This window comes from Athene noctua, chromosome 1 (genome assembly GCF_965140245.1).
Source record: "Athene noctua chromosome 1, bAthNoc1.hap1.1, whole genome shotgun sequence".
Classification (NCBI taxonomy): Eukaryota; Metazoa; Chordata; class Aves; order Strigiformes; family Strigidae; genus Athene; species Athene noctua.
In genome coordinates, this window is record NC_134037.1 from 247,458,075 (window position 1) to 247,481,127 (window position 23,053).

Genomic DNA, 23,053 nt, shown 5'->3' on the forward strand with positions numbered 1-23,053 from the left:
ATCACCTTTTTTGTTTGTTTTTTGTTAAAGAAAATAAATTAAAAAGAAGTCCCTGCCTGTTTGTTCCATATTTTCATAGTAGAGAGATACCCCACTGGGACTGCAATCCTGGAGCTGAGCAGCTCTGGTGTAAAGGCCCAGCCTGGCAGTGGCTTTCTGGTGTGAGGCTGCTGCTGCAGCCTACCTGTAGCAAGAAATTCTGAGAGCTGAGCTTAAACAGAGACAAAAAGAACCAAGAACATTATTTTTCATCTTTGGAGAATCAGCTGGAGATTGCAGCTTTAGGATTTGCATTAAAGGTGAAGATATTACTATCACAGTTGTGGAGCTCAGATGTGATGAAATATGCAGGATCTGATAGTTCTGCTTCTTTTAAACTTACTGCTATTTTAGGTTATAAAGAAATGAGACCAGTGTGACCTGACTTACAACTATCACAACACTGAAACTAATCTGACAGATTTTTTGTGGGAGTCACAGTGCATTTTTTTTTTAATTAGGTGTTCAAAATTAAAAAAATTATAAACTATTCTGTTACACAAGTGAAGGAAAAATACATAAAATCTCAATATAATATAGAAATGGGTATGTATATTATAAATGTAGAAGTATATTTATGAATGCTCTTTTAAGACATAAATTATACAGCTTTAGTATTACATGATCACAGAGTGAAAAAAAGGAATTTAGGGACCCATCTTCTCCCAGGTAGCCAATACCTTAGAGGTTAGGGCCTGGCTCTTGGCAAGTGGGAGATTAAAATTCACCTTTCTGCTGAAGAGGGACTGGAAGGCACGTGAAGTTATAAAGATGACCTGAAAATGGCAGACTAATGCCTCTTCTACACTCCTAAATCAAGTCCTATGAGCATAAATTGGGTAATTGCAAAAGGAAATAAACACAGTTTGAGTGAGGGAACGGAAGTAGAGCAAAACGTCTGAAAATAGTGTGTATGTGTGGATACTAAACCATGGTGCTCTGCAGGGAACATGTGTACAGAGCAGCAGTGTCTTGTGGCAGAAAGGATGCTGGCATAGCCAGGACAGTGACAAATATTTGCACCAATGAAGGCAGAGGATTCCTCTTCCTGGAAGCACCTCTGGGGTTTAATTCCATCATCAGTGATACATATATAGTGTTATTGAAAGTGAGTAATTAAAAACCCACCAGGGTAAGCAAAATGCTACCAGGTTCTCCAAGTGAGTTTGGCTGGGGTGTGGGTGAGGACAAACAGGACGAGGTAAATCCTTAGGCATGGGATTCGTCAGCGAAAACGTGGGAGATGAAGCCCTAGAAGTAGAGGAGCTCAAGGCTTCACACAAAGCTGGGAGAAGTTAAAATTCAAGGGTTTAGAGTAACTTTGGCTCGGTAACGGTAGGAAAGGTGAGCCTGAGCTGCCTGCACCCCAAGGCCGCTGCAGCCAGGCCTCCACATGTCCCGGGGGCTGGACCGCGGCGGGGCTGGGTCCTTGCCGGGGCTCAGCCGCGGAAGGAAACCTGCGGGGCAGGGCCTCGCTGAGGGGAAGGAACACGACGAGCATCCCAGGGCAGGCGGCAGAGTTCAACCCCCCGCCCCAGAACGAGCCATGCCCCTCCCGGGGGCGGCCCCTCGGCGGGCACAAAGCTCGGCCCGGCCGCAGCCTGCGGAGCTCTGTTCCGCCGGGCCCAGACGCCGCTCCTCCCTGCCGTCCTCCGTGCCTGCTCCCTCGCTCCCGCCGGGCGCAGCGCCGCGGCATGGAGGCGGCCGCTGTGCCCGGGGCCGCGGCGGCCGCTGTGCCCGCGGCCGAGGCGCCGCCCGGGGCCGCTATCGCCGCCCCTCCGCGCCGGCTGCTGTGTCTGCTCGGGGCCAAGCTCTGCACCTGGTGAGTCCCCGGGCACAGCGGCCCCGCCGGCCTCCACGTGGGGCGGGCAGCGCCGGGCTCCCTGCCCGCCTCCGCCGCGGCGGCGGCCGTGTCCCGGGCAGGGGCCGCTGCCCGCGGGCCGCGCCAAGGAGGGAGGGAAGGGCGAACGATCTTCTGTGCCCTCGGCGTGTCAGGATGCGATGCTCATTTGTGCCCGGGAGAAGCTGCAGGGTGTCCGGCCCGGAGTCAGCGCGGCCGTGGGGCACCCGGGGCGGGCCGGGGGTTCCTGCTGGGAGGGGGGCGCGGGGCCGGCGAAGCCCTGATCCCGCGGGCCCGCCGGTAAGGCCGTCGCCTGGCAGCGGTGAGACCGGCGGGGTGCGGGCGGAGCCGGGGGAGTGTTGGCCTCTGGGGCTGGGGGGCTGCGTGTGCCGGGCCCGGGCAGCTGGGGAAGCCCAGCTGCAGCCTGTGACCGCTGCTGGTGCGAGGCTGATGAGCCCCTTCGGCTACGGTAAGTGTAGAATTAGCGAGTGATGTTGTTAAACTAAGAGTGTGTTCTCACATAGGCACACATGCACTTGATTTTTTTAGTAATTCTGGCTCAGTATTTTTCTGTTTTCCCATTTTTTTTCTGTACTTTTACCTGTTCTGTACTCTTTTATCAACACTGTTGTGAAGAACAGGTCGTGGGGGATAGAGAAGATAACAGAACAAAATAGCTGAAATGAGATGTAGAGCCCGGAAGGACCGGTACCCCTTTTGCCTCCTTCTTTGAATCAGTTTAGGATGGAGACCCCTGCATGTATATCACTTAACATGAGCTGGTTAAGCATGCAAAACTTGAGGAAAAACGTGTGCCAAGTTGTGTAGGCATCGCATGGGTCTCAAAGCGAAGCTCTGCCTTTTGTGAGAGCAGAGCTACCTCCTCCTCCTTAAACCCTGCAAGAGCTATGGTTCACTTACAGCTCCAGTTTCCATCTGGAAAAAAAAAAAAAAGTCCCTGTTTAAAGGCTTATTTTAGGGGCTCTAGATGTGGTCTCTAATAACTGTTGCATCAGATCTCCTTGGCTGTCAAGCAGGAGGTGCTGGCTCTCCTGCCAGCCTCCCACTCATCAGCTGGAGGCTGGCGGCTGGGCTCTGTGGTGGGTGCTGGCCAAGCAGAGTCTTATTCCAGAAGAAAAAGCCTGCCTCCTTTTGGTTGTAAATTTTTCTCTTTTCATTCTTCCTGCCTGACAGGAATGCCCCAAAAGACAAGATAGGAACTTGTTGAACTGTTCCGTAACCTCACCCGTGCTAGTTTTGCCAAAATGTTTTGCTGGAGGGCTACCCTAAGTGGATTTATTGATGGTACTTGAAAGAGCTCTCTCTGACTTTTGCAAAGTGTTTGAGATACTGAATTGATTTTTTTTTTTTCCTATGTGTCTGGAGGCTCAGCCACTTCAGTTTTCTTAGAGGCCTTTGAGTCATAGGAAGGTTATGTAATAAGCTAGATTTTGTTTTTTAGTAAAACCTGTAGAAAGTATGCTTTCTGGTTCTTGAAACAGAGCAAGTCTTTCTTTTGTGTTTCTTATCTTTTACAAATTAAAATGACCTCAGTGTCAAGGCAGAACACTGAAACACTAACTTCTGAAAATGTTAGTTAAAAATATTTTCCTGTCCTGAGCTATCTACTAATCATGTTGAAATATGGCTTCAGTCTGAGCTTGCATTTGCCTTTAACTACTCACATGAAAATGTGAGATTATTCAAATGAGATTGTGTCCTGTATTGTGCCCCCTTGTCCCCTTCAGGAAGGGTTCAGTAGTTAAAACTGAAGTGCAAGTAAACTGTGTGAAGACTGTTGCCAGGCTTTGCCTGTTAGTGTTTAACTAGTGGCATAAATAAATTTACTTTTTGAAAAGTAGAATTTATTTACATGAAAAAAATCACATTAAAATTATAGGATTTATTAAACTAATAGCCAATAAAATTGTTAACTGTGGGCTTGCTAGATTTTCTTTAGCTTCCTTCAGGTATAGATTCTAATCGTATCTTAGTATTTTAGGGTCTCTTCTGCATTTCATATGGAGCCAAAGAAAGCCAGCCTGACTTTCTCATTATGTCAGGAGCTGCACATAGTCGAAAGCTAATGCTGAACACATTTGTGGCAGACTTTCATGATCTAAAAATTCCCCAAATAACTGCTAGTTTTGCTCATAGACATAGATACAACTAGCTAAGATATGGTGGCTGGAGGAGGAATAATTACTTAGTAGCCAACTACCAAGTGGTAAAAAACACCAAAAAAACCCCTCCAAACTATAAAACTAAAAGGCCATTTCAGACCAGTTACGTTACGTCATCTGAGAGTTCAAAGTGATTTAGTTCTTACTGATGCATTAAAAAGAGCAGAGAGGTTTAAGTTCTGGCATGGAAGAGTTAATAATTAATATATTTTTAGAAAATATGATAAATTATTAATAAAATAAAATCATGGTCATCGATACTCATGTCAATGCCAGAATGAATGGAAATTCGTGTCTTTGAAGCATTTTTCTCATAAGAAATTGTCTTGCAAAATGAAACCCATAGGATTTAGTTTGCTCCCAGGTTTTACAGAAGGTCAAACACTTTTTTAATGGGAATTTAGTGGGCATTGAAATAATAAGGCTCCTGAGCCCACATTTAATGAGGGTCATTTTACTCTCTTCAAACGGCTGTCTTGCTGCCTTGAGCCCAGTGCATCCTGCCGGGAACACAGCTCACCTTCGCAGTGTGAAGAAATTCATTTTGACACCTTGGTAAATTGCTGCTTCTGCTGAGGCTTGTGCCTGGTGTTGGTGGTTGTGGGTCAGGGCAAGAGACTGTTGTTTTACATGCTGCTGAGAAAGTTGCCATAAATTTAGTGTTTTGGGATTCACAGAGGACATTTGTTGAGGACAACTCAACTGACGGTGAACAATGTGTTTATGTGGCTCTTTTGATGTTAACATTTTTAATCTCTTCATGGAAGAAAAAAAAATCCTGAATTAAAATAGAGAAAATACAGAAGGGAATGAGGCAGGATGAAGCCTGCTTGCCTTGTCATATGCCTTTGGTACCATGTAAGTAAACTCTCTAGGACAGCTGAGACATACATTAACTAAACATCAGGGATTGCTGGTGCAGTAACCACTAAAACAGTTCTGTAGATTTTGGACCTCTGTCTCTTCCCATATGCAGAGGCAAGGAGATAATTCCCTAGGTACTTTAAACTGGAGAAACTTAGAAAAGCTGAGGATTGGCTCAGTGGAGTTGTTCCATTGCAAGAGGGCAGGTAGATCTTTCTTGGTTTTAATGATGGTTGAAGCTGATCAGTCATTAGCAAATTTGAATGGCAGCAGATTTTTCCCCCTTTTACCCTCTTGCTGGAACATTGCCACTATCCAGTTTGCTGAAATACTGTGCATGTAGAGTCCAGGCCTCTGCCATAGGGAGGGTGCCATAATTCACAAGAAGCAAAGCTACTCCCTGCATATCAGATCCCAGAGGAAAATGTTTAAAACCTCACCCCACAGAAGTCCTTGTTAAACAAGCAGGATGCTTGTGGAGTCGTCATACCTGTGCTTCTGCCCATCTCTGTGGCACCATGTAGGAGAGGGGTGAAGGGGAGTTTGCATCCAGGAGAGCGGGGCTTCTACCGGCCAAGACAGCTTTAACCTCTCCTGGTAATGTATTGATGAGCGCAATTCATTTTGTGGACTATGCAGGCTTCACAGCTTTGATCCAGTAAAATTGCAGCAGTTTTGTCCGGTCACACCTCTACTCAGGTTTGATCTCTTCCTCCACACATTTGTCCCAGCTAGTCCAAGTGCAGGGTGAGTCTAGTCTAATAATTTGCTAAAGGCTTGCTCTGTGCCTCCTGCACCGAGGATAAAGAAGAAATATTTCCTGCTAGTTTGGAGTAATAAACTCTTTATTTGAATAATAAAAAGTATATATGTATTTTTTAAAATATCTGAAATCACGTTTTTCATGTGTTGTTCACCATGTTATTTCTTCCTTGAAACTTCAATGGGTCTTCTGTCATCTTACCTCCTGCAAAGGAGCCAGAGTTCACCGGGCTGGCAAAGGGTGAGCTGGAACCACTGTCCGTGCCTGCTTGAAAGAAGTAGTCTCATCCCTGAAATTTTAGCTAACCTATGTTACATTCTTAATGGCACCTGTTTAAATTAATTCTTTAGATAAAAAGACATTGCATCAGTCAGAATAGTTAGCCAGAATGTGTCATGATTATTGCTGATTTGTTCACCAAATAACACAATCAGATCTTTGACCAGAATAAAAAGAAATTCAATATAACACAAGTGAGGTAGCATCAAAGGGTTTTTTTGCATACAAATATATATGTAAAATATATCTATGTATGTGTAGCACTGTTTACAGTTAATGCTGTGCTACAGAATAGCCACGATAAATTTGTAGCTGAAACATTAGTCTCTGTTGCTTACCTCAGCATGCAAAATGCTAGAAATGAGAATGTTTGTTCTTTTGTGCGCCAGAAAGAGTTGCTCGCATGAGGCTGGACAGGACCTTACAAGATTGTCGCGGGGTATATGAGTACTTAAAATGTGGATGTGCACTGTTGCTGGGATTGGCAAGGCAAGCTGTAGCAAAATTGGGGCTTGAATCTCTTCGAAGTGCAGCATGGCTGGACTTTGCAGAGATTTGCTGTCTCATCAAAATGGACTTGGAGAGAAAAATGTGCCTAGCAGCATTTTTAGTCAGAAGAGCTTTGGTGTCAGGCTGAACTGAAAACGAGATTTATGCAGCTGAATTAGAATCTGCAAAGAAGATGTCTCCCTTCTAAAAGGAGGGATTGACTATATGTAGTCGACTTTAACACCCCTGAACACACCCTTCTCATTGCCTGACAGCTGGATTGCACAGCATAGCTGGGTGAGCTGGCATTTAAAGTCACCTATCTTGGGAAAACAACTGGTGTTACTGTCAGGTGTGCCTGGCATGTGGGTGCCCTGTCAGAAGGGAGAGACACGGGCACAGACTAGGTGCAGAGTCCTAGTGGGATGCTTTTTTCCCTTGCTCACTTCCTTTGAGTAGGAACAAATGAATCAGTTGTGCAGACAGTTAAATTTGCATTGGTAGTCTTCAGAGTAAACAAATTAGATATGAATTTTGCAGACCTATAGAGACTGCAGAGCACTGAGCACATCTCACTGTGTATTGTGAGAATCTAACAGAGACTGGGGTGATACAAATCTGCACAGCTCCCCTGGCAGGAAAAACAGCAAGCTGAAAGATAGACAGTGATCTGTGCATACTCCTGTTTGTTTGGGAGCATCTGGATTAGTTCACTATATTAAGTGAAGAATTGCTACTAAAAGAGCACAAGCTTTTTTTTTTTCCCCCCCTAGCTGTGGGTTGGACTTCTAAATTGAGTTGTAAATGCTGATATGGCCAAAATGTGTTCTTAATTCCATCCTCAATTACAGCAGGACATCATAGAATATAGCAGAAAAAAATGCACTATAAGGATTAATTATAACAATTCTTATTATAGCAAAGAATTTTTTTTACAGTGAGAACAGTCACTGGAGCCAGGGGTGTGGTGAGTCCCCATCGCTGGGTGTTTTCAAGACATGGCTGGACAGAGTGCTAGATAATGTCATCTAGGCTCCTTTCCCATGAGAGGTTGGACCAGGTGATCTTTCAAGGCCCTTCTGACCTGGGCTGTTCTATGATTCTATGGTTAATGCTTTTTATTTCCTTAGCACTACTCAGCTTAGGGTCTCGGCTTGCTTTCAGAGACTCAGGTCTCGGAAGAGCCTGAAGGCAGTTGTGCCTTATTTCCATGTTGCAGACTTCTGTTGGCCAAACTCAGAACAGGATTCAGTGGAGGACAATGGATTTAACTCTGGATGTGTGTATCAAAATATCTCTTTGTGAGGTTAGATCCTGTTCTGAGCCTGTCCAGATGAACTGCTTGAAGGTCCTTTCAGACTATTGCAGTCTCCATCACTGGTGGTTTGAACTGGCCTCACATCTTAGCATGGCTGTCATGAAGTCAGACTAGATCTTCTGTGTAGACAAAGCCCTGCTTACTGCTAAATCAGAATGAGATTGATAGGGAGTAGGAATAAAGTGTCAGTCTAAGAAATTACATTTTCCCTGTACAACTAAAAAAAACCTTGAATGTTTAATTCTAAGCTTACTGTGTTGTCTTTTGTATTCACAGGCATATTTTGAAAATGATAATTCTGGGCCAGATGCTCTCCTTGTTTATCTGTGGGACTGCTGTTACAAGCCAGTACCTAGCAGAACTGTACCAAGTGAATACTCCAATGTTTCAAAGTTTTATCAACTATTCTTTACTGCTTCTAGTTTATACAACAATGCTGGCATTTAGGACTGGTATGTGAAATATGGAATGGGAGATTCTGGTTGATAATTTTCTTCTCTTCTACATTTTCCTTTCAGATTTTGAAACTAAATAACTCAATACTCATCCTAGTTTTTTTAAGTTCCTGCTGAAATTCCTGCTCTGTAATAACATATGGAAATGAATTTCACAGGTTAAATGTGCATTTAATTTGATTGCATTTTGTGTTTTAAAATTATGTGCTTTTTGTTTTCAAGTCCTATATTAGGGAAAATAGGCTTTGTTGTAAGAAGCTGCTTTGCCAGAAGCTATTTAATATTAATCCTATTCCTATTAATTTACTTTTTAAACAACTCTTGTGGCTTTTCTTCCTCATGTGGAAGAATTTCTGTGCTTTTCACCATTTGCATTGTCTCCTCCCAGGCTGCATTTTGCTGTTACTGTATCTTTCTTAAAGCAGGGGCAACCAAAATCAAACATCTCAGTATTATTTATGCTTCTAAAAGCAAGATTCCTGTGCAACATTTGGTTCGAAAGAACCACATATTGATTTCTGCTTTCTTCTAAACAGGTAGTGACAGCCTTTGGCAAATTTTGAAACAGAGGTGGTGGAAGTATTTATTTTTGGGACTGGCTGATGTTGAAGCCAATTACATGATTGTAAAAGCCTACCAATACACAACGCTCACAAGTGTGCAGGTAAGGACCCATTTCTCTTTTTGAACTGTTGCTTTTATTACCGTTTTGGACCAATTTATGAAATGAGATTCATAGGACAGACTTGGAAGCTATTTAAGTCTGAAAAAACTTTCCAATATCTATTTTCTCTCTGCAGTACAGGGAAAAGCATCCTGCATCATGAATAACGTTTCCAGGAAGCAGAGAAAATTGGCTGGTATTAACCAGTGCCAGCTCTTGAGTTGAACTCTAATTATTTTGATAGAAAGCACTTCTAAGAGTTTGCTGACAGCCACTCAGTTTTTTCTCCTGACACAAAGATTTATGACTGGATAATACTCGCTCAGCACAGGTTCTTGCTAATGAGAGTGAGACAGGTCTCTTGCCTAGTCCTAGAAGCTGTGGAAGGCATTGTGAGATATATCCCCACATGTGAGGACATACTGATAGTTAGCTGGTGTTGCTGACCATGCGGTGAGGGACCAGCCCTGTGGCTTTTAGATGTGGCAGTTCAGTTCAGGCCCCTCTGTGGAAGAGATAGAAGGGAAGTCAGCGTGCCAGGCTCCTGAAGTGACAGTCAACATCCTCTGCAATGCCAGTGCTTGGTGCTGTGTCACTACACTAGGAAAAATCTTGTGTTCTGAAATAACTCTACAAGCAGGAGGGCTGAGGCTGGGGTTTCTTTGTTACCCTGCACAGACATAAGCTGCTGGAAGAGTTAGTGCCTTCCTCCTGCCTCCAGCTGCATGCTCCTGAACTTGCACAGCCAAATCCCCTGGGCAGACAGGCTCAGGGTGCTGAGCAAAGTCGGAATAAACGCTGTCTTTTGCTGAACTATTGTTGAGCCATGTCAGGCCCAAGTTAGCTCCATGTATGGCTCCACAGCTGCTGCTGGAGCAAGGGAGGGGAAGGTGCAGAAGCCAGGAAGCAGTGTGTCCAGGGCTGTGCCAGCCTATGCCTGCTCTTAGCAATGGTGGATCTGTGGCTGGGGTCATGGCCCCACTTACCTGAATAAAAAAAAATAATGTACCATACAGAATTGGCTGTTAGTTGGAAAGGAGTGTTTAGGTGTCAGTGTTCTACAGTGTTGAAGTAACAAGGGTTAATATTTAAAAGAGTTACCTGTAAAACAAACTTCTGTGGTCTGGGCTCCTTTTAGAGAGCTGCAGTAACTTTTATTTGTGCTACTGAAGACCAGTAACATGTGCCTGTTATACTATTATTGTCACTTTTCCACTTCATACTTACATGTTATGACTCATTAGGCCTTTAATTTCCTTAAAAATAATGCCTAAGAAACCAGAGGTTTATGAGTGACAGATTTCAGTCTCAAGGTCAAGCTGATGATTGAGACACTGTTGGATTGTATACTTTACAGCTGAAGAAGCCAGGACTTTGATCCAAGTTCTCAGAAGTAGTAAAGCTATTCCCATGATTTCTTCATAGAAGTTGAGGAAGAATAGAGCAGGTTGTCCTGTCCGGTTGCCAGCCTCAAGCATTTTCTGAACCTTTTTCCATTGTGGTAACCTTCAGACCGATGCTGCTTTGTGTCAGTTCAGTAATTGTGAATTTCTTGTCATTGCAATAAGGTTTCTTGCACATTCTCTGAAGTCACCAGTTTCTCACCACTATAAAAAATGAGATACAGGACAAAAAACAAGCCTGTGATTTTTCTGTAGCATGACACATTTGCTAACTGTCAGTAGCAAGCAGTTCTGCAGCTACATCAGAACCTGTGTTTCAGAGTTTCTAGCCTCATGGCCTGTCTGCAGTACTGGCTCCGAGTGGATGCCCAGGGAGCAAAAATGCCATGCAGGAGTATGTGGCATCTTCCTGAGTACAGAGTAATCACTGTTAAAATGCTGGCTGGCTGGAGCTTCAGCTCAGCCCTATGAAACTTATCTTCAAAGATGGGATTTGTCAGCTCAGCAAGGAACTTCCATGAATTTTCTCACACATGCACACAAAAGCAGAACTGATTTTCCTTTACTTATCAGAATTGCACGGAAGTGGTTGGGAGATTTTGGAGGAAATAACATTAGGATGGCAGCTCTCATTTCTTTGTAAATAAAAGAAAAGACTCTGGTCTAGAACTGAACTCTTTGTTTGGCTGTGGCTGACGCGCCAGGGAGACTTCTTGCTGCCGGTATCCTGTCTTGTGGCAGAATTTGACTGTTCTGCTGTTTGACCACTTATTTAGCAGCAAAAATGAAGCAGCATAGCTGTAGTTTCATGTTTTTAGCATGTTATTTGGTGCAATTAGCATTTGCTCTGTAGATAATTTGAGTGGAGGCATTTTATAGGCAGCTATTGACAATATCTGCTGATAGAAGATTTTTAACTCCAACAAATACAGGAAAATACAGGATGAGCCCCTGGGACTCAGCTGGAGGCTGCCCTAAGGCAGCCTTGTGGGGAAGTGAGCAGGATGAGGTGTTGAGCTTTCTTGCTCACAGAGCTGTCTGGAGCTGGCAATTATAAGCACACCAATGACCTCCAACAGCCTATGATAATTTATTAGCCATGTATTAAAACATCTATTAATATTTTACTCGTCCTACATTTAAACCCCTATAAACAGTGTGACCAGAGCCTGGCTTGAGTCAAAACATTTGTAAATCAAATCACCAGGCTATCTGTTTTTTCCCTTGTTAAAATACAGACTAGAATTGAATGAGAGTTTGCTGAGGCTCTACTGGCAATAGTAATCAGTACTACAGTACTGCTGTAAATGTCATCAAACCTGAATAAATAAACTGTATTCTTTTAAATGGTTCCATTGACACAATTTATTGTGATATTACATCTGCTTTGCACCTCTTTGATCTTGAGCATTTTTCACCAAAGAGCTCTAATGTAGTAGTTGAAGGGAAGGCAAGGTCCAGTAGTTGGAAATCAGATTTATTCTATCTGTAGTTGAGGGTAATTGTCCCCTGGAACAGATTACCAGCGTGTGTTCTTCATCATTTGGTGCCTGTGTGTCCTGGCTGCCTGTCCTCTAACCAGGATGCTGTACCTCTACACTATGTTCTTGGTCTCGATGCAGCAATTTCCCATCCAACATTACTGAAAGAGCTTCTGGCTCATTATGTACTACTCCCTTACATCCTAATTAAGAATTTTTTTTAAAGGTTTTTTCTTATGCTCTTTCTGGTTGGGTTGAAAAATTGCTTGGAGGTTGTACATGGAAAAATCTCAATTAATGGGGAAGGGAAAACTTACTTATTAGTAGAAGAGTTGTCTACTACCAACTAAGGGGGTAAAAATTTTGCTTTCTAATGTTTGTAATACTTCTTGTTGTTTGATACTAGTCAAAACAGTCAAATTTGGAGGAAATATTAGAAGGTCTTTCTTGATCCTAGACTAAATGTAAGATAGAGAAAATGGCTTGTGACTAAATAGCAACTTACAGCATGGTATTTTTCAGTAGAGCAAAACTATTAAAATACATGGTGTCACATATTAGGGGGTGTGTGTAATATCTCATCATACAACCCATGCAAGTGCTTTTGCACTTTACAAACAGACTTTACAAACTGGACAAGCTGGACGCAATCCAAGGAGTGAGTACAAATAGATGGAAAGATTAGAGGCATTGTTAGGATTTAATCTGTACTAACTCCCCTCAATGCTATACTTGTTAGACTTTAATACGCGTAGTTATGAACAAGTTAAACTAGATGTATTGTGAAAGTCTTGCAAGTTTGGTTAAAACCCTTGGGGATGATGACTGAACTAATGGAAGCCAGCACAGAAGAAGACTGCAGTGGTGCACTTAGGCAGGCAGAGGTTGGCAATGAACATTAAGGACTAAGGGCTCTTATTTTGATTGTAATGATTATGCCCCAGTCCTATTGACCTGGACCTAATACTTTGTAGGGACTTCAAGACATCAAGTTTTAAGAGCTGGCATTTGAGAGTAATTTGTGAGCAGTTTTTGGAAGGCTGACTGTATGTTCTGCTGTAGACGGTACCCTTACATAGTTTCGTGGCATTCTACTGAGGCAGGACAGAAAAGACACCTTTTTTTTTTTTTTTTTTTTTTTTCTCCAGACAAATTCAGAAAGTCTATTTTGTTGAATTAAATATTAAACCAATTATGATTAGCTCAATGTTCTTGGTACTATTTGGTTATTGTAGAACATTATGCCCATCTTATGCTGCAGTGTATTTTTCTGTATTAAGTACACAGTGATCTCTTAATATTTTCTGTAATAAAGGAGAATGGGTAAAATAGGTGGGTCTAACAGCAAGGCAAAGATCGTAGGATTTTAGGAACGGAGAGGGGATAATAAAGAAAGCAAAGAGAAGTCAGTGTCACAGCTTGTCATGGAGTGCAGACATCCTTGAACCATAGCTGTTCAGCCTGCTTGGAACAGTATCTGCAAACACATCTGAAGTGCTCTGCAACTCCAGCTGCCATGTGTGTGTCTGCTGCTGGGGCATGGGTGATTTAGAGTGGGTTACTTGCTTCTGACTAACTGAGAGACACCTCTGACAGAGTAATGAAAGCACAGTGGTGACTTGTACATGCTTTTGTGGAAAGCTGGAAGATTGGGAAGGTGACTTTAGGAAAGCTCTTCTTCCCTTCTTATCTTCCTTCTACCAGTTTTGCACATGGCTTCCAGCACATGTACCAATTGAGTTTTTTTATTAGGATCCAGTTGCAGGAAATAAAAATCTAAATGAAAACTGTAGGGCCAGATTGTTGTCCTAGTCACTTCAGTGTAAAATCAAATCACTTGTATCCTTCGATACTTCCAGATTTTTGTGTACATGGAGCCCTGAATTCTAATTACAGATAGAGAAGGAGTGAAAAGACAAGCTAGACAAAACCTGCTATGGAGGAAAGGAAATGATGGTGAACCACCTCCTTATATTGGTGTCATGGAGAACAACATGGTTTCAGAGCAACATCCTAGCATTCATTTGTGAAGCTGTGAACATTACTTAGATCCATCATTAGAAGAGGTTCTAGATCAGTGCCTTTCTACCAGGAGAGAGTGGACCCCTGCCCCAGCTCCTCCTTTGCAAAGCTTGCAAAATGTTTTTAATGGTAAAATGTAGGTCTGACCCTTCTTTTAAATTAATCCACTGGCGTTGCTTTGCAGCTTTCATTAACATCTGATAGTGAGAGAAAGTAAGATCCTGTACATTTGCTTTCAGGATAGTGCAATCCAGATTTGGGGTGAGTTTCTAATTCAAACCATTTCTCTGTATACACAGCTGCTGGACTGTTTTGGGATTCCTGTACTGATGGCTTTGTCGTGGTTCATTCTCCGTGCAAGATACAGGCTGATCCATTTTCTTGCTGTTGCCGTCTGTTTGCTGGGTGTAGGAACAATGGTGGGTGCAGACATTTTGGCAGGGAGGCAGGAGAGTGAAGGTAAGGAGCCCTTTATTGTCGGGGGGTAAGAGCAGAGAGGTGGTTCCCATGGTGGGCTAACTTGTAAAGGAGAAAGAGGAGCAAATGCAGGGGGAGTGGATATAGTTTTATTTTAAAGAAAAGAAGAGAAGGCATGCTGCTATTTGTATTTCTTGTCCAAGAAGATGGTGGCTGAGGAGATGCTGATTTTTGTAGGGAGCCGTGGAATTTCTTTGCTTATAGTCTTGGATTATTTCTTCCACCTTAAAAAAGAAATACTTGTGTTAAGCTTAAATTTTGCTACTGGTCATCAGATCTGATGAAAGGCCTCATTCTTGAAAGCTTGTTCATTTTTACTAGTGTGAGATGGTCTAATAAAAGATGCTGTCTCTCCCTGCAAACCTTATCTTGCTTACACACTGTCAGCCTGCGGGCAGCCAGACTTCTCTGATTTGGAGTTTTGTATGAGCACAAATAGGAAATAAAAAGTTACTCAACAGCAGCTGAGTTCTCTGAGTTATCTTTGGCAGACCTGATAGAAATGGTCCACATATCCCTGTGGCCCACGGGTCACAGCCTGGAAAGCAGGGGTTTACTATGGAAGAGCAAGAGGAGATGTGGGCAGGATGCCAGGATTCCTGGGACCTCCCGGAGGGAGGCTGGGCTCTGGGGACCAGGATCCAGCTGGGTGCAGATAAGGGCAGGTCTCATCTTCTCTATGACAGATCCTTAAGTCAACTCATATCGTAGTGATCTTATTTTGTATAAGAATTTTGAGTTTTCAGAGCCAGAGGGTATGAGGCAAGGTAAATTGCAGGGCATTGCCTTTATCTGGCAGCACAGACATAAGCCTGTTTGGCATTATTTTGGGGCCTTACTGTAGGTAAGACATAAAGACAAACTGAGGTTTAGCGTTAATGCTATGTGATACAAGTATCTCAGTCCTGAGGGAGAAAAATCTTCTTTCCCTGAGACTTTAAGACAGTTGTGCTTTATTCGCTGACATGGGTATCCTTACCACTGCTTAACCTCTTACTTCAGACATATTTTCTTAGTAATTGCCAGCTGGCTCAGGGAAGAAAATTTTAAATCAATTCAAGGATTTAAACAACAGCAATCCTCTTGCTATTTAGCTGATGCATAATGGCTTTTACTTGATGAGTGGCTGTATCATGGGGAGTCCCATTTACCCAGTATAAATAAATTGCAGCAGGACACATGATACCACCCATCTTCAGTGCCCACTTAAGACCTGTCATAAACCTGAAGCTGAGTTCAGGTCTCGCTGAAATCAATAGACTGATTTTAGCAAGACTTGAATCAGGCCTTACTGCAAAAGCAACAGCAGTATTCAAAGGTGGAGAGCATCTGTAACTGGGAATTTTCTCAAGTCCCTACAGTGCCAAAGGTCAGCAGAAGTAGAGTTGGACCAGACTATACAGCAGTGTCTTGGGCAGGATGAGATTTAAATGCTGGGTTTAGCTCATTCCAGACTCTGCAGGGTGAGGTGAGTGGGTAGCAGAGTCAGTGGTCAGACACCAAGCCACTCATCTTTACACACAGGAGATATTTCCTTTCCCCTTACCCTGGAAGGCACTAGGAAGATAGAGGTGTTAGAGATAACTTTGTTTGTCTTTTTAAGGAAAGTTTAAAAGTGTTTGCAGCATTACCCTTATTGTGGATTAATATTTCTGTACAGGTAGTGACGTGGTGATTGGAGATGTCTTAGTGCTTCTTGGTGCTTCTTTGTATGCCATTTCTAATGTGAGTGAGGAATACATTGTGAAAAATCTGAGCAGAGTGGAGTTTCTAGGAATGGTGGGCTTGTTTGGGACTATTATCAGCGGTCTACAGCTGTAAGGATCTAATATTTATTTTAAAACTAATTAAGAATATTCTACAGATGATTGCTTGTCTACTATGAAATGATGTTGTTATTAAATTAATTCTTTGTTATGCCTGCATTTGGCCTATATGGGAGTCCTTCCACTTGTATTTTATTTTTGTTGTTGATCAGCATCTGCTGTTTTATATCATTTTAATTTGCACTACTCTTATTACAGCAATTCTAAAGCTGAAATCCTGCAATTGAGCATGTACGATACTTGACTATCTTTGATTTTGTTGATCTTCATGAGGACACTCAGTATGCTAGGACTGTTCACAGGATTGTATTTCTCAATGGATTTTCTCTGTGGAAAAGTTTAGGAGATAATCATTAGCAGGTCTTCCATATTAAACTTCAGTTTAAAATGAAGCCATGTATACTCTTATAAATAACCATGTTAGAGTAACAGACCACATGCACTTAAGTCTATCTAATGAATTTTATGTTCCTCATTTCTCATCATTATAGTTAATAATTTCCTCAAATGGTATATCAAATAAAACTGAATCTCTGAAGGATGGAAAACCCTGGGAAGAAGGCACAAGGACTAAATAAAAATGCTCTTGACTTTAATTTTCAAGTCTGCTTTCATGCTTGTTAGATGTTGGAGTTAGTGTCATTCAATCAGATTTCAAACAAAAAATAACGGGATTATAAATCAAAATGTTTCTTATATATTCTCGTAATTAAATTCTGTATTTGAATATGACTTTTTTCTTTTTTACTGTATTATATCTTCTCTCTAACTCTAGAGCCATTGTGGAACATAGAGAGTTAATGAGAATTCAGTGGAACTGGAAAATTGGTATGTGTATGACAAAATGATGTGCATTTTTACAGAACACTTAATTTTTTTTTTTTATATTAAGCAGCATTCTTATATTGTCACAAATTTATTTTATGTAAACTTTGGAGCTCAGCAAAGAGATAAGGTTTGTGGGATTGAACATTAAAACTTTGAGCTCAGGTTTTTAATTTCACATATAACATGAAATAATTCTTCAAAACAAATTGAAATAAGTAAAAATTAAGCCTGTTTCATTGCAGATGTGTTTGGTGTTGGAACATCACAAGAATGTTTTTCTGTTGTCCTTCCTAAATGAAATAATGGAAAAAATGGATTTTATGACACATTTTGACCTCAGTAGAACTCTATGTTAAGAAACATGGCTCTGAATTTCTTCAGTCAGCTCTTACAAGAACTTTCTTGTGTAGATACAGTAATTTTTGCAATACAGGGTAGTCTTGGAAAAGAAGTATTTCTTCCATGTTTTTCATAAATTTACTTATCCTAAAAGATAAAATGTACAGTTTTAAAGCATCTGAAGAGTATTGGTGTTCTTTAAAATCATTATTCTGTGCCTTAGGAGTAAATTATTGTCTGTTTTACAGCATTACTGTTCACAGCCTTTGCCCTGTGTATGTTTGGGCTGTATAGCTTCATGCCAGTAGTGATTAAAGTTACCAGCGCAACCTCGGTCAACCTGGGTATTCTGACTGCAGATCTCTACAGTCTGTTCTTTGGACTTTTCCTCTTTTTCTGTAAGGTAAAGTACCTTAATTCTTTCACTATAATTTAGTTACATTTTTACTCAAAAATTATAAATAAAGCATTGTGTTCTTAAAAGACCCTGAACAGTCGTTTGTACTTGTACATTTCTACAGCTTGTATCGTTCAGTGTTGGCAAATACCAATCAGGAGAGGTCATACTTGGCTAATTATATAGCATTGCACTAATAGGCAGATAGTGATTTTCTAACAGTTTCACACTTGATGGAATACATTAGAGTTAAGAGATAGTAAATAATATCCTGAGGTGCTCAAAGGTGGAGTTCTTGCCGTAAGCCCTATGTGGAACTGTGTGTTAGATTTGGTTCATCTCTCCAAGAGTCCAAAGAGAGAGGGTTTGAATCTCCCTATCCTGAAAGGCATTTGGTGTCTGAGGGGAGCAGTTCATCTTGATTTCCAGAAAGAAATATTTTCTTTTAGAAATTTAATCTGTTCATTACCAGCATCCTGGGATAACAACTAAGCACTCTTAGTGCTACTGCTAAGGAGAGACTAAAGAAACTGAAAAAAATGCAGAGAAATATATTATTCTCTATGCTCTCCAAAGGGCAGTTACTTTTATTGTGCTCTAAAATATTTTTGGTAGCGTCTATTCAAGCTGAATGACAGTGCTAAAAAGATTTCATTCCACCCTACACTTTTCATCCAGGATCATTTGTGGGAACCAGGCTTGTTACAGCAATTGAAGCACTTGAGTCAGTCGCTCAGTGACTGGAAAGGCTTAGTGAGAAGCTTGTGAACTTTGCTGAACAACTTAATTTGTATTATTCCATGTGGTTGCTTTCTCTTCAGCATTATGGAGAGCCAGCAGCTCTTTAGTCAGATTTGTTTCTGAAAATGAAGACCAATTTATTTTACAGTATGGAGGTAATAATTATGGCTGGTAATGGTAGGGTCTGACAGCAGCTAGATTTTCCTTTTCAAGAGTCTCTTAGATCAGCTTTCCTCCCTGTTTTGGGTTCCAAAATTTGCTCCAAGCTACAAAGCATCCATTAGAAATGAATGCAGGAAGTGAACCATGCTTACATTTTAACAATTAAAAAAAATCCTAAGTCACTTTCAAACATGTATTTTGGCACCCAGATAGTTTAACTCAAGAGGTGATTATAAATTTATGTCATAACAGTAAGGAGGAAGAAGTAAGAGCTTTGGAAGGGATATAATGAACTTCTATTCTTCAGGATTTTTAGCTTATTTTGGGGAAAGGTTTTTTTGGGAGCAGATCATCTCATAATTACTAACTGCGAGGTATACTGGTAGTAAAAATGAAAAATGAATTAGAAAAGACTTTGGGGTTGTATTATGAGAGAATTTCAGATATTTATTAAAATAAGAACTTGCATCTGTGGTTAGAACAGTGAAGTAGCAAAAAGGGGAGCAATAGTAATGCCACATCTTCAGTAATCAGAGGATCTGAGATAGCTTAGGAACTGAGAGCCTGATTTTGACATGGCTTTTAACATAATACATATCAGTAGAAAATCTTAGTGCCAAGCTAACCATATAGTTTCTTTTGCCTATGGGGTAAAGAAACCAGACAGGACATTTCCTAGATTAAGAAGCACTGTGGACACAGGAGTTTACAAACAAAAATGCAAGGAATTGTTCTGTATTCCCCATTATCAGATGGTATTTCACAGGCTGCTGAAGGGTTGGCTGTGCTGCCGCGTGGAGTGAGCCACAGAGACCTCTGAATGGTGGTGGCCTGCGACTGAAACAGAAGCAGCACAAACATACAGTGCCTGTGGCAGAGATTGGGCCCAGAAATTTATGAGGTTTTGACTTGTGTATGGTGTTTTGCTAATGTACTCAACTTTTCAGCCCCAACAGTGTCTGTTTAAAGTAAAATGTGAATTTTGCATACCTGTTTAGATAAGCTCTTTCTTTTTCTTTTACTCCATGATGAATCTTTGCTGTGCTTGTTGCTGATGAGCTCATGTAGATACCTGTAATCCCTCAAGAGATATTAAAAAAGGTCTCCAAATGCTTTTGTTGTATAAACTCCTGTGGAAGGGAGTATACTGCAAATACAGACACTAGATGGAGTTACAGTCCTCCAGTCCTCCAGTAACTTTTAAAGTAGTCTTTAGGCTTGGTAGTGAGGATGAAGATATAAACTGGACAGGTATGACTGAAATCAGTTTCTGAAGCAATGAAGTTGCTACAGTATTTGAAATGAAAAAAACAAAAACAAACCCAAAAAACCCACCACCACCTCAGGACAAGACCACTGAGCTCTCCCCAAAAATGGAAGGGGTGGGGGTGGGGGGAAGAAGAGCATAGGCCTGTTGGAGCAGCATGATCAAGGTTCAGCTCAGTCAACAGCTGCAAACAGGTAGGCAGGGCTTGAATCACAGCTACATTGCAACAGCTTTAGCACCCCAGTGTGGCAACTGTGTACCCACTCGCAGAGGAATCGATTCTGAGCGGGATCCGTGATATTTATGCCTTGGGGATGGGTCAGTCAGGGGTGCGACACGGGCGCTGCTGCTGCCGCCTCCATCAGGACATCTTCAGAGCCTGGCGCTTCTTCCTGTGCGGTGTGAACGCTTGAGTCCAAGCTAAAGGGAGGAGAGAGGGTGTGTATCGTAAGGCCCTGTGTTTTGGTCTGCTTTTCCTTTTGCGTAGTGCCATCCAAGGGTTTCTGAGCCAAGCGACTGCCAGCTAGGGATTGCAGTGCCCTAACTGTAAATCCTCAGACCTTTTTGGAGTCCGCTGCCCAGGTCCTAACATTCATTTCTGCTGTTTGATAAACTGGAACATATTTTTCAATCTAAGGAAGCTAAGTAGGTTAGGGAATATTGACAGCAGGATGTAGAATGTGCTATGTCCTTCATCCTACTGTTTAATCAGTGTGGTTTGGCAAAGGCAATATGGAGGATTTTAACAAATTTGTTGAAAAAGTGTTCCTGGCTGTGGTTAACTTGAACACTTTGTGTCAAATCTGGTCTTAGAAGTAAGCATTAATTTTTCTCTTAAGGTGAATGAATCTTGGCAATTGTTGGTCTTTTAACAGGCAAATGAACAACAGTGATTCAAATGCGGAATGTACCTCAGCAGTTCATACTCTCACCTCACACCACTCTTAACAGAGCACAAAAGCTGATCTTGTAAAAGGAGCCCCAGTTTCCCTCTCTTCAAGACTTGTTGGGTGTAGAGAGCAAACCAGCTTTGGTCCAGTAATAGTAATTATGTAGTCCTGCAGATGGTTAAGAGAGCTGTGCAAAGAACCAGCTGTTCTTGGTGACTTGCAGTAGCACGGAGAGATTCATCTCTTGCCAAGACCTGAAATACTAGGCTGTGCTGAAACAAAATTCTTTTAGGGGTACTGTGTTTCAGTACTCACGTGCAAACATCTCTCCTTCAGTATCACCATGTCTACAGCCATTTGTTCTCTCTGTTAATATTCTTGTATGTAGACCTATGGAAGCTCCCGGTCCAACAGTGTTGAGGATGAGATGCAGTGAAAACCAGCCAGCGGCTTGAGTCTGTCAGTGAATGGAGCTGTTAAGTTTTGATTTTCAGACCTGAATACAGGTCGTGGTGATAATCCTCATGAAAATAATTTTTAAAAGGAAGGATAGCTTTCACATTCTTAAAACAAGGCAGCAGTGACATGTTTTTACATCAGACAAGACTTAATGTGTCTCTTTCTTTTGTCTGCCAGTTTTCAGGTCTTTATATCCTGTCCTTCATTATCATCATGGTGGGCTTCATCTTGTATTGCTCCACTCCAACTCGGACAGCAGAACCCACCGCCTTGCCACAGCCTGGCAGCACTGGCTTGGACAACGCAGCACTAAAGCTCGAGGAGAATGACGGTGAAACTCCAGCCATAACTGTACAGTTCACAAGAGGAGAAACTGTGGTGGTCAGCACTGATTAAAGAAATGGCAGCATTTCAAAATAGAGGTTGTTGGGTTTTTTTTCTGCCAAATTTCTCTCAAATACTAATCTGGAGAGCTGTTCTACTGCCAAGGCATATGTCATGCTGCGCCAGTTTTAATGCACTGGATAGACTTCTAAGGCCAGATCCTCAATCAGTGGAACTGTATTGATTTACCCTTGCAGAAAAATCTGTCTGTTAGAAGAAGACAGAGTTGTATTTATGTGGAGTCTCTGCAAAGTGAGAGACTCTTATTTTTAAATGCTTAATTAACTTAACAGCAAATGCTTGGAGGGAAAACTAAGCCAAAGCAAGCTCCCAGGTCACTAAGTAGAGCAAATACGTTTTATATTGCATTAGGGACCTAAATCTGCAAGCTGATATCTGAGGGCTTTGTGTTCCCACGCCTCAGTGCCAGGTACCCTCAGGTAGCATCTTCTAAGAGTCACTCAGCTTCTTGCAGGATCTAGTTCTGCAAGCTGTATTACATGCATACACCTTCCATGTGCTGGTGGACTTCTTTCCTCCACTGGAGGATTTGCTTCTTACATTCCACCCAGATGTTCATCTCTTCATATTGCTGCACTCCCTGTCACAGCTGGGGATATTGCAAGTATTTTATTTTTAACTTTGCTAGTAAGGGAAGTTTGAATATATGTTTTTATAATCCTTTCTCTCCGAGACCTGTTATTTGGTGTATTCCCACTAGGTGGAGGAGGCAAAGTCAGGCCTGAATGTTTTGGGTTTTTTTCTGGATGAGACAGCAAAAGGGCTTGAACTGAAATTAACTTCTCAGTGAATTTCTCCCTGAAATGGGACACATTTCTGCAGAAAGATTTGAGTAAAATCGGCATTTCTTAAAAAACATTGAAGCATCTTAGGCAATCCTCATTGCAACAGTAATGACATAATCTCTAAAAGGTTAGGTACTTTCAGTAGATTCATTGACAGTTTTCCTCCCCCTCTTCGTATTTACAGTAAATGATTAAAAAACACAAGGCTGCAGTTTTAACACCAGTAAAACCATACCAGGATTTTATTTTATTTTTTGTACAAACTTTCATAGCTCAGATGTATGAAGTAACAAAAGAATAAAGTTTTCAGCAGCTGAAGAGTTGGCACTTGGTTTATTTTCTTAAGCTAGAATTTCTTTATTTCTCAAAATTATATTAACTTTACTGACCAAATAATTATTTTAATGGCTGAATTTTGCCATAAGAAGTAAATATGATGTTTTCTGAAGATACTGGTGATCAAATGACACAGACTGGTTTTGTGTACTTCTGGTGTAGTTTATTCAAACAAAATTATTCAGCAAAAATCTTACCTGATTTTATTTAGCAGTAGCAAAACAAACATTCAGCAGATATTGCAGCAACAAATGTTGCCTTTTCACTGAATAGTTCATTCATGGAAAGGTAAAGAGGTGCTGATGTTTTATGAAAAGCATTTGGGCCCGGTTATCTTTTGC

The 23,053-nt window shown here is 41.5% G+C and overlaps 1 protein-coding gene across 1 annotated transcript; it reads left to right on the plus strand.

Moving 5' to 3' along the window:
* The first annotated feature begins 1,733 nt into the window (after positions 1 to 1,733).
* On the plus strand, positions 1,734 to 21,886 carry SLC35F2 (solute carrier family 35 member F2). Its single transcript, XM_074901453.1, has 8 exons — positions 1,734 to 1,861; positions 8,052 to 8,227; positions 8,767 to 8,894; positions 14,100 to 14,259; positions 15,938 to 16,094; positions 16,879 to 16,931; positions 17,519 to 17,673; positions 21,364 to 21,886. Exons 1-8 carry the CDS (start codon positions 1,734 to 1,736, stop codon positions 21,580 to 21,582), a joined length of 1,176 nt encoding a protein of 391 aa, XP_074757554.1. The 3' UTR covers positions 21,583 to 21,886.
* Positions 21,887 to 23,053: the final 1,167 nt, after the last annotated feature.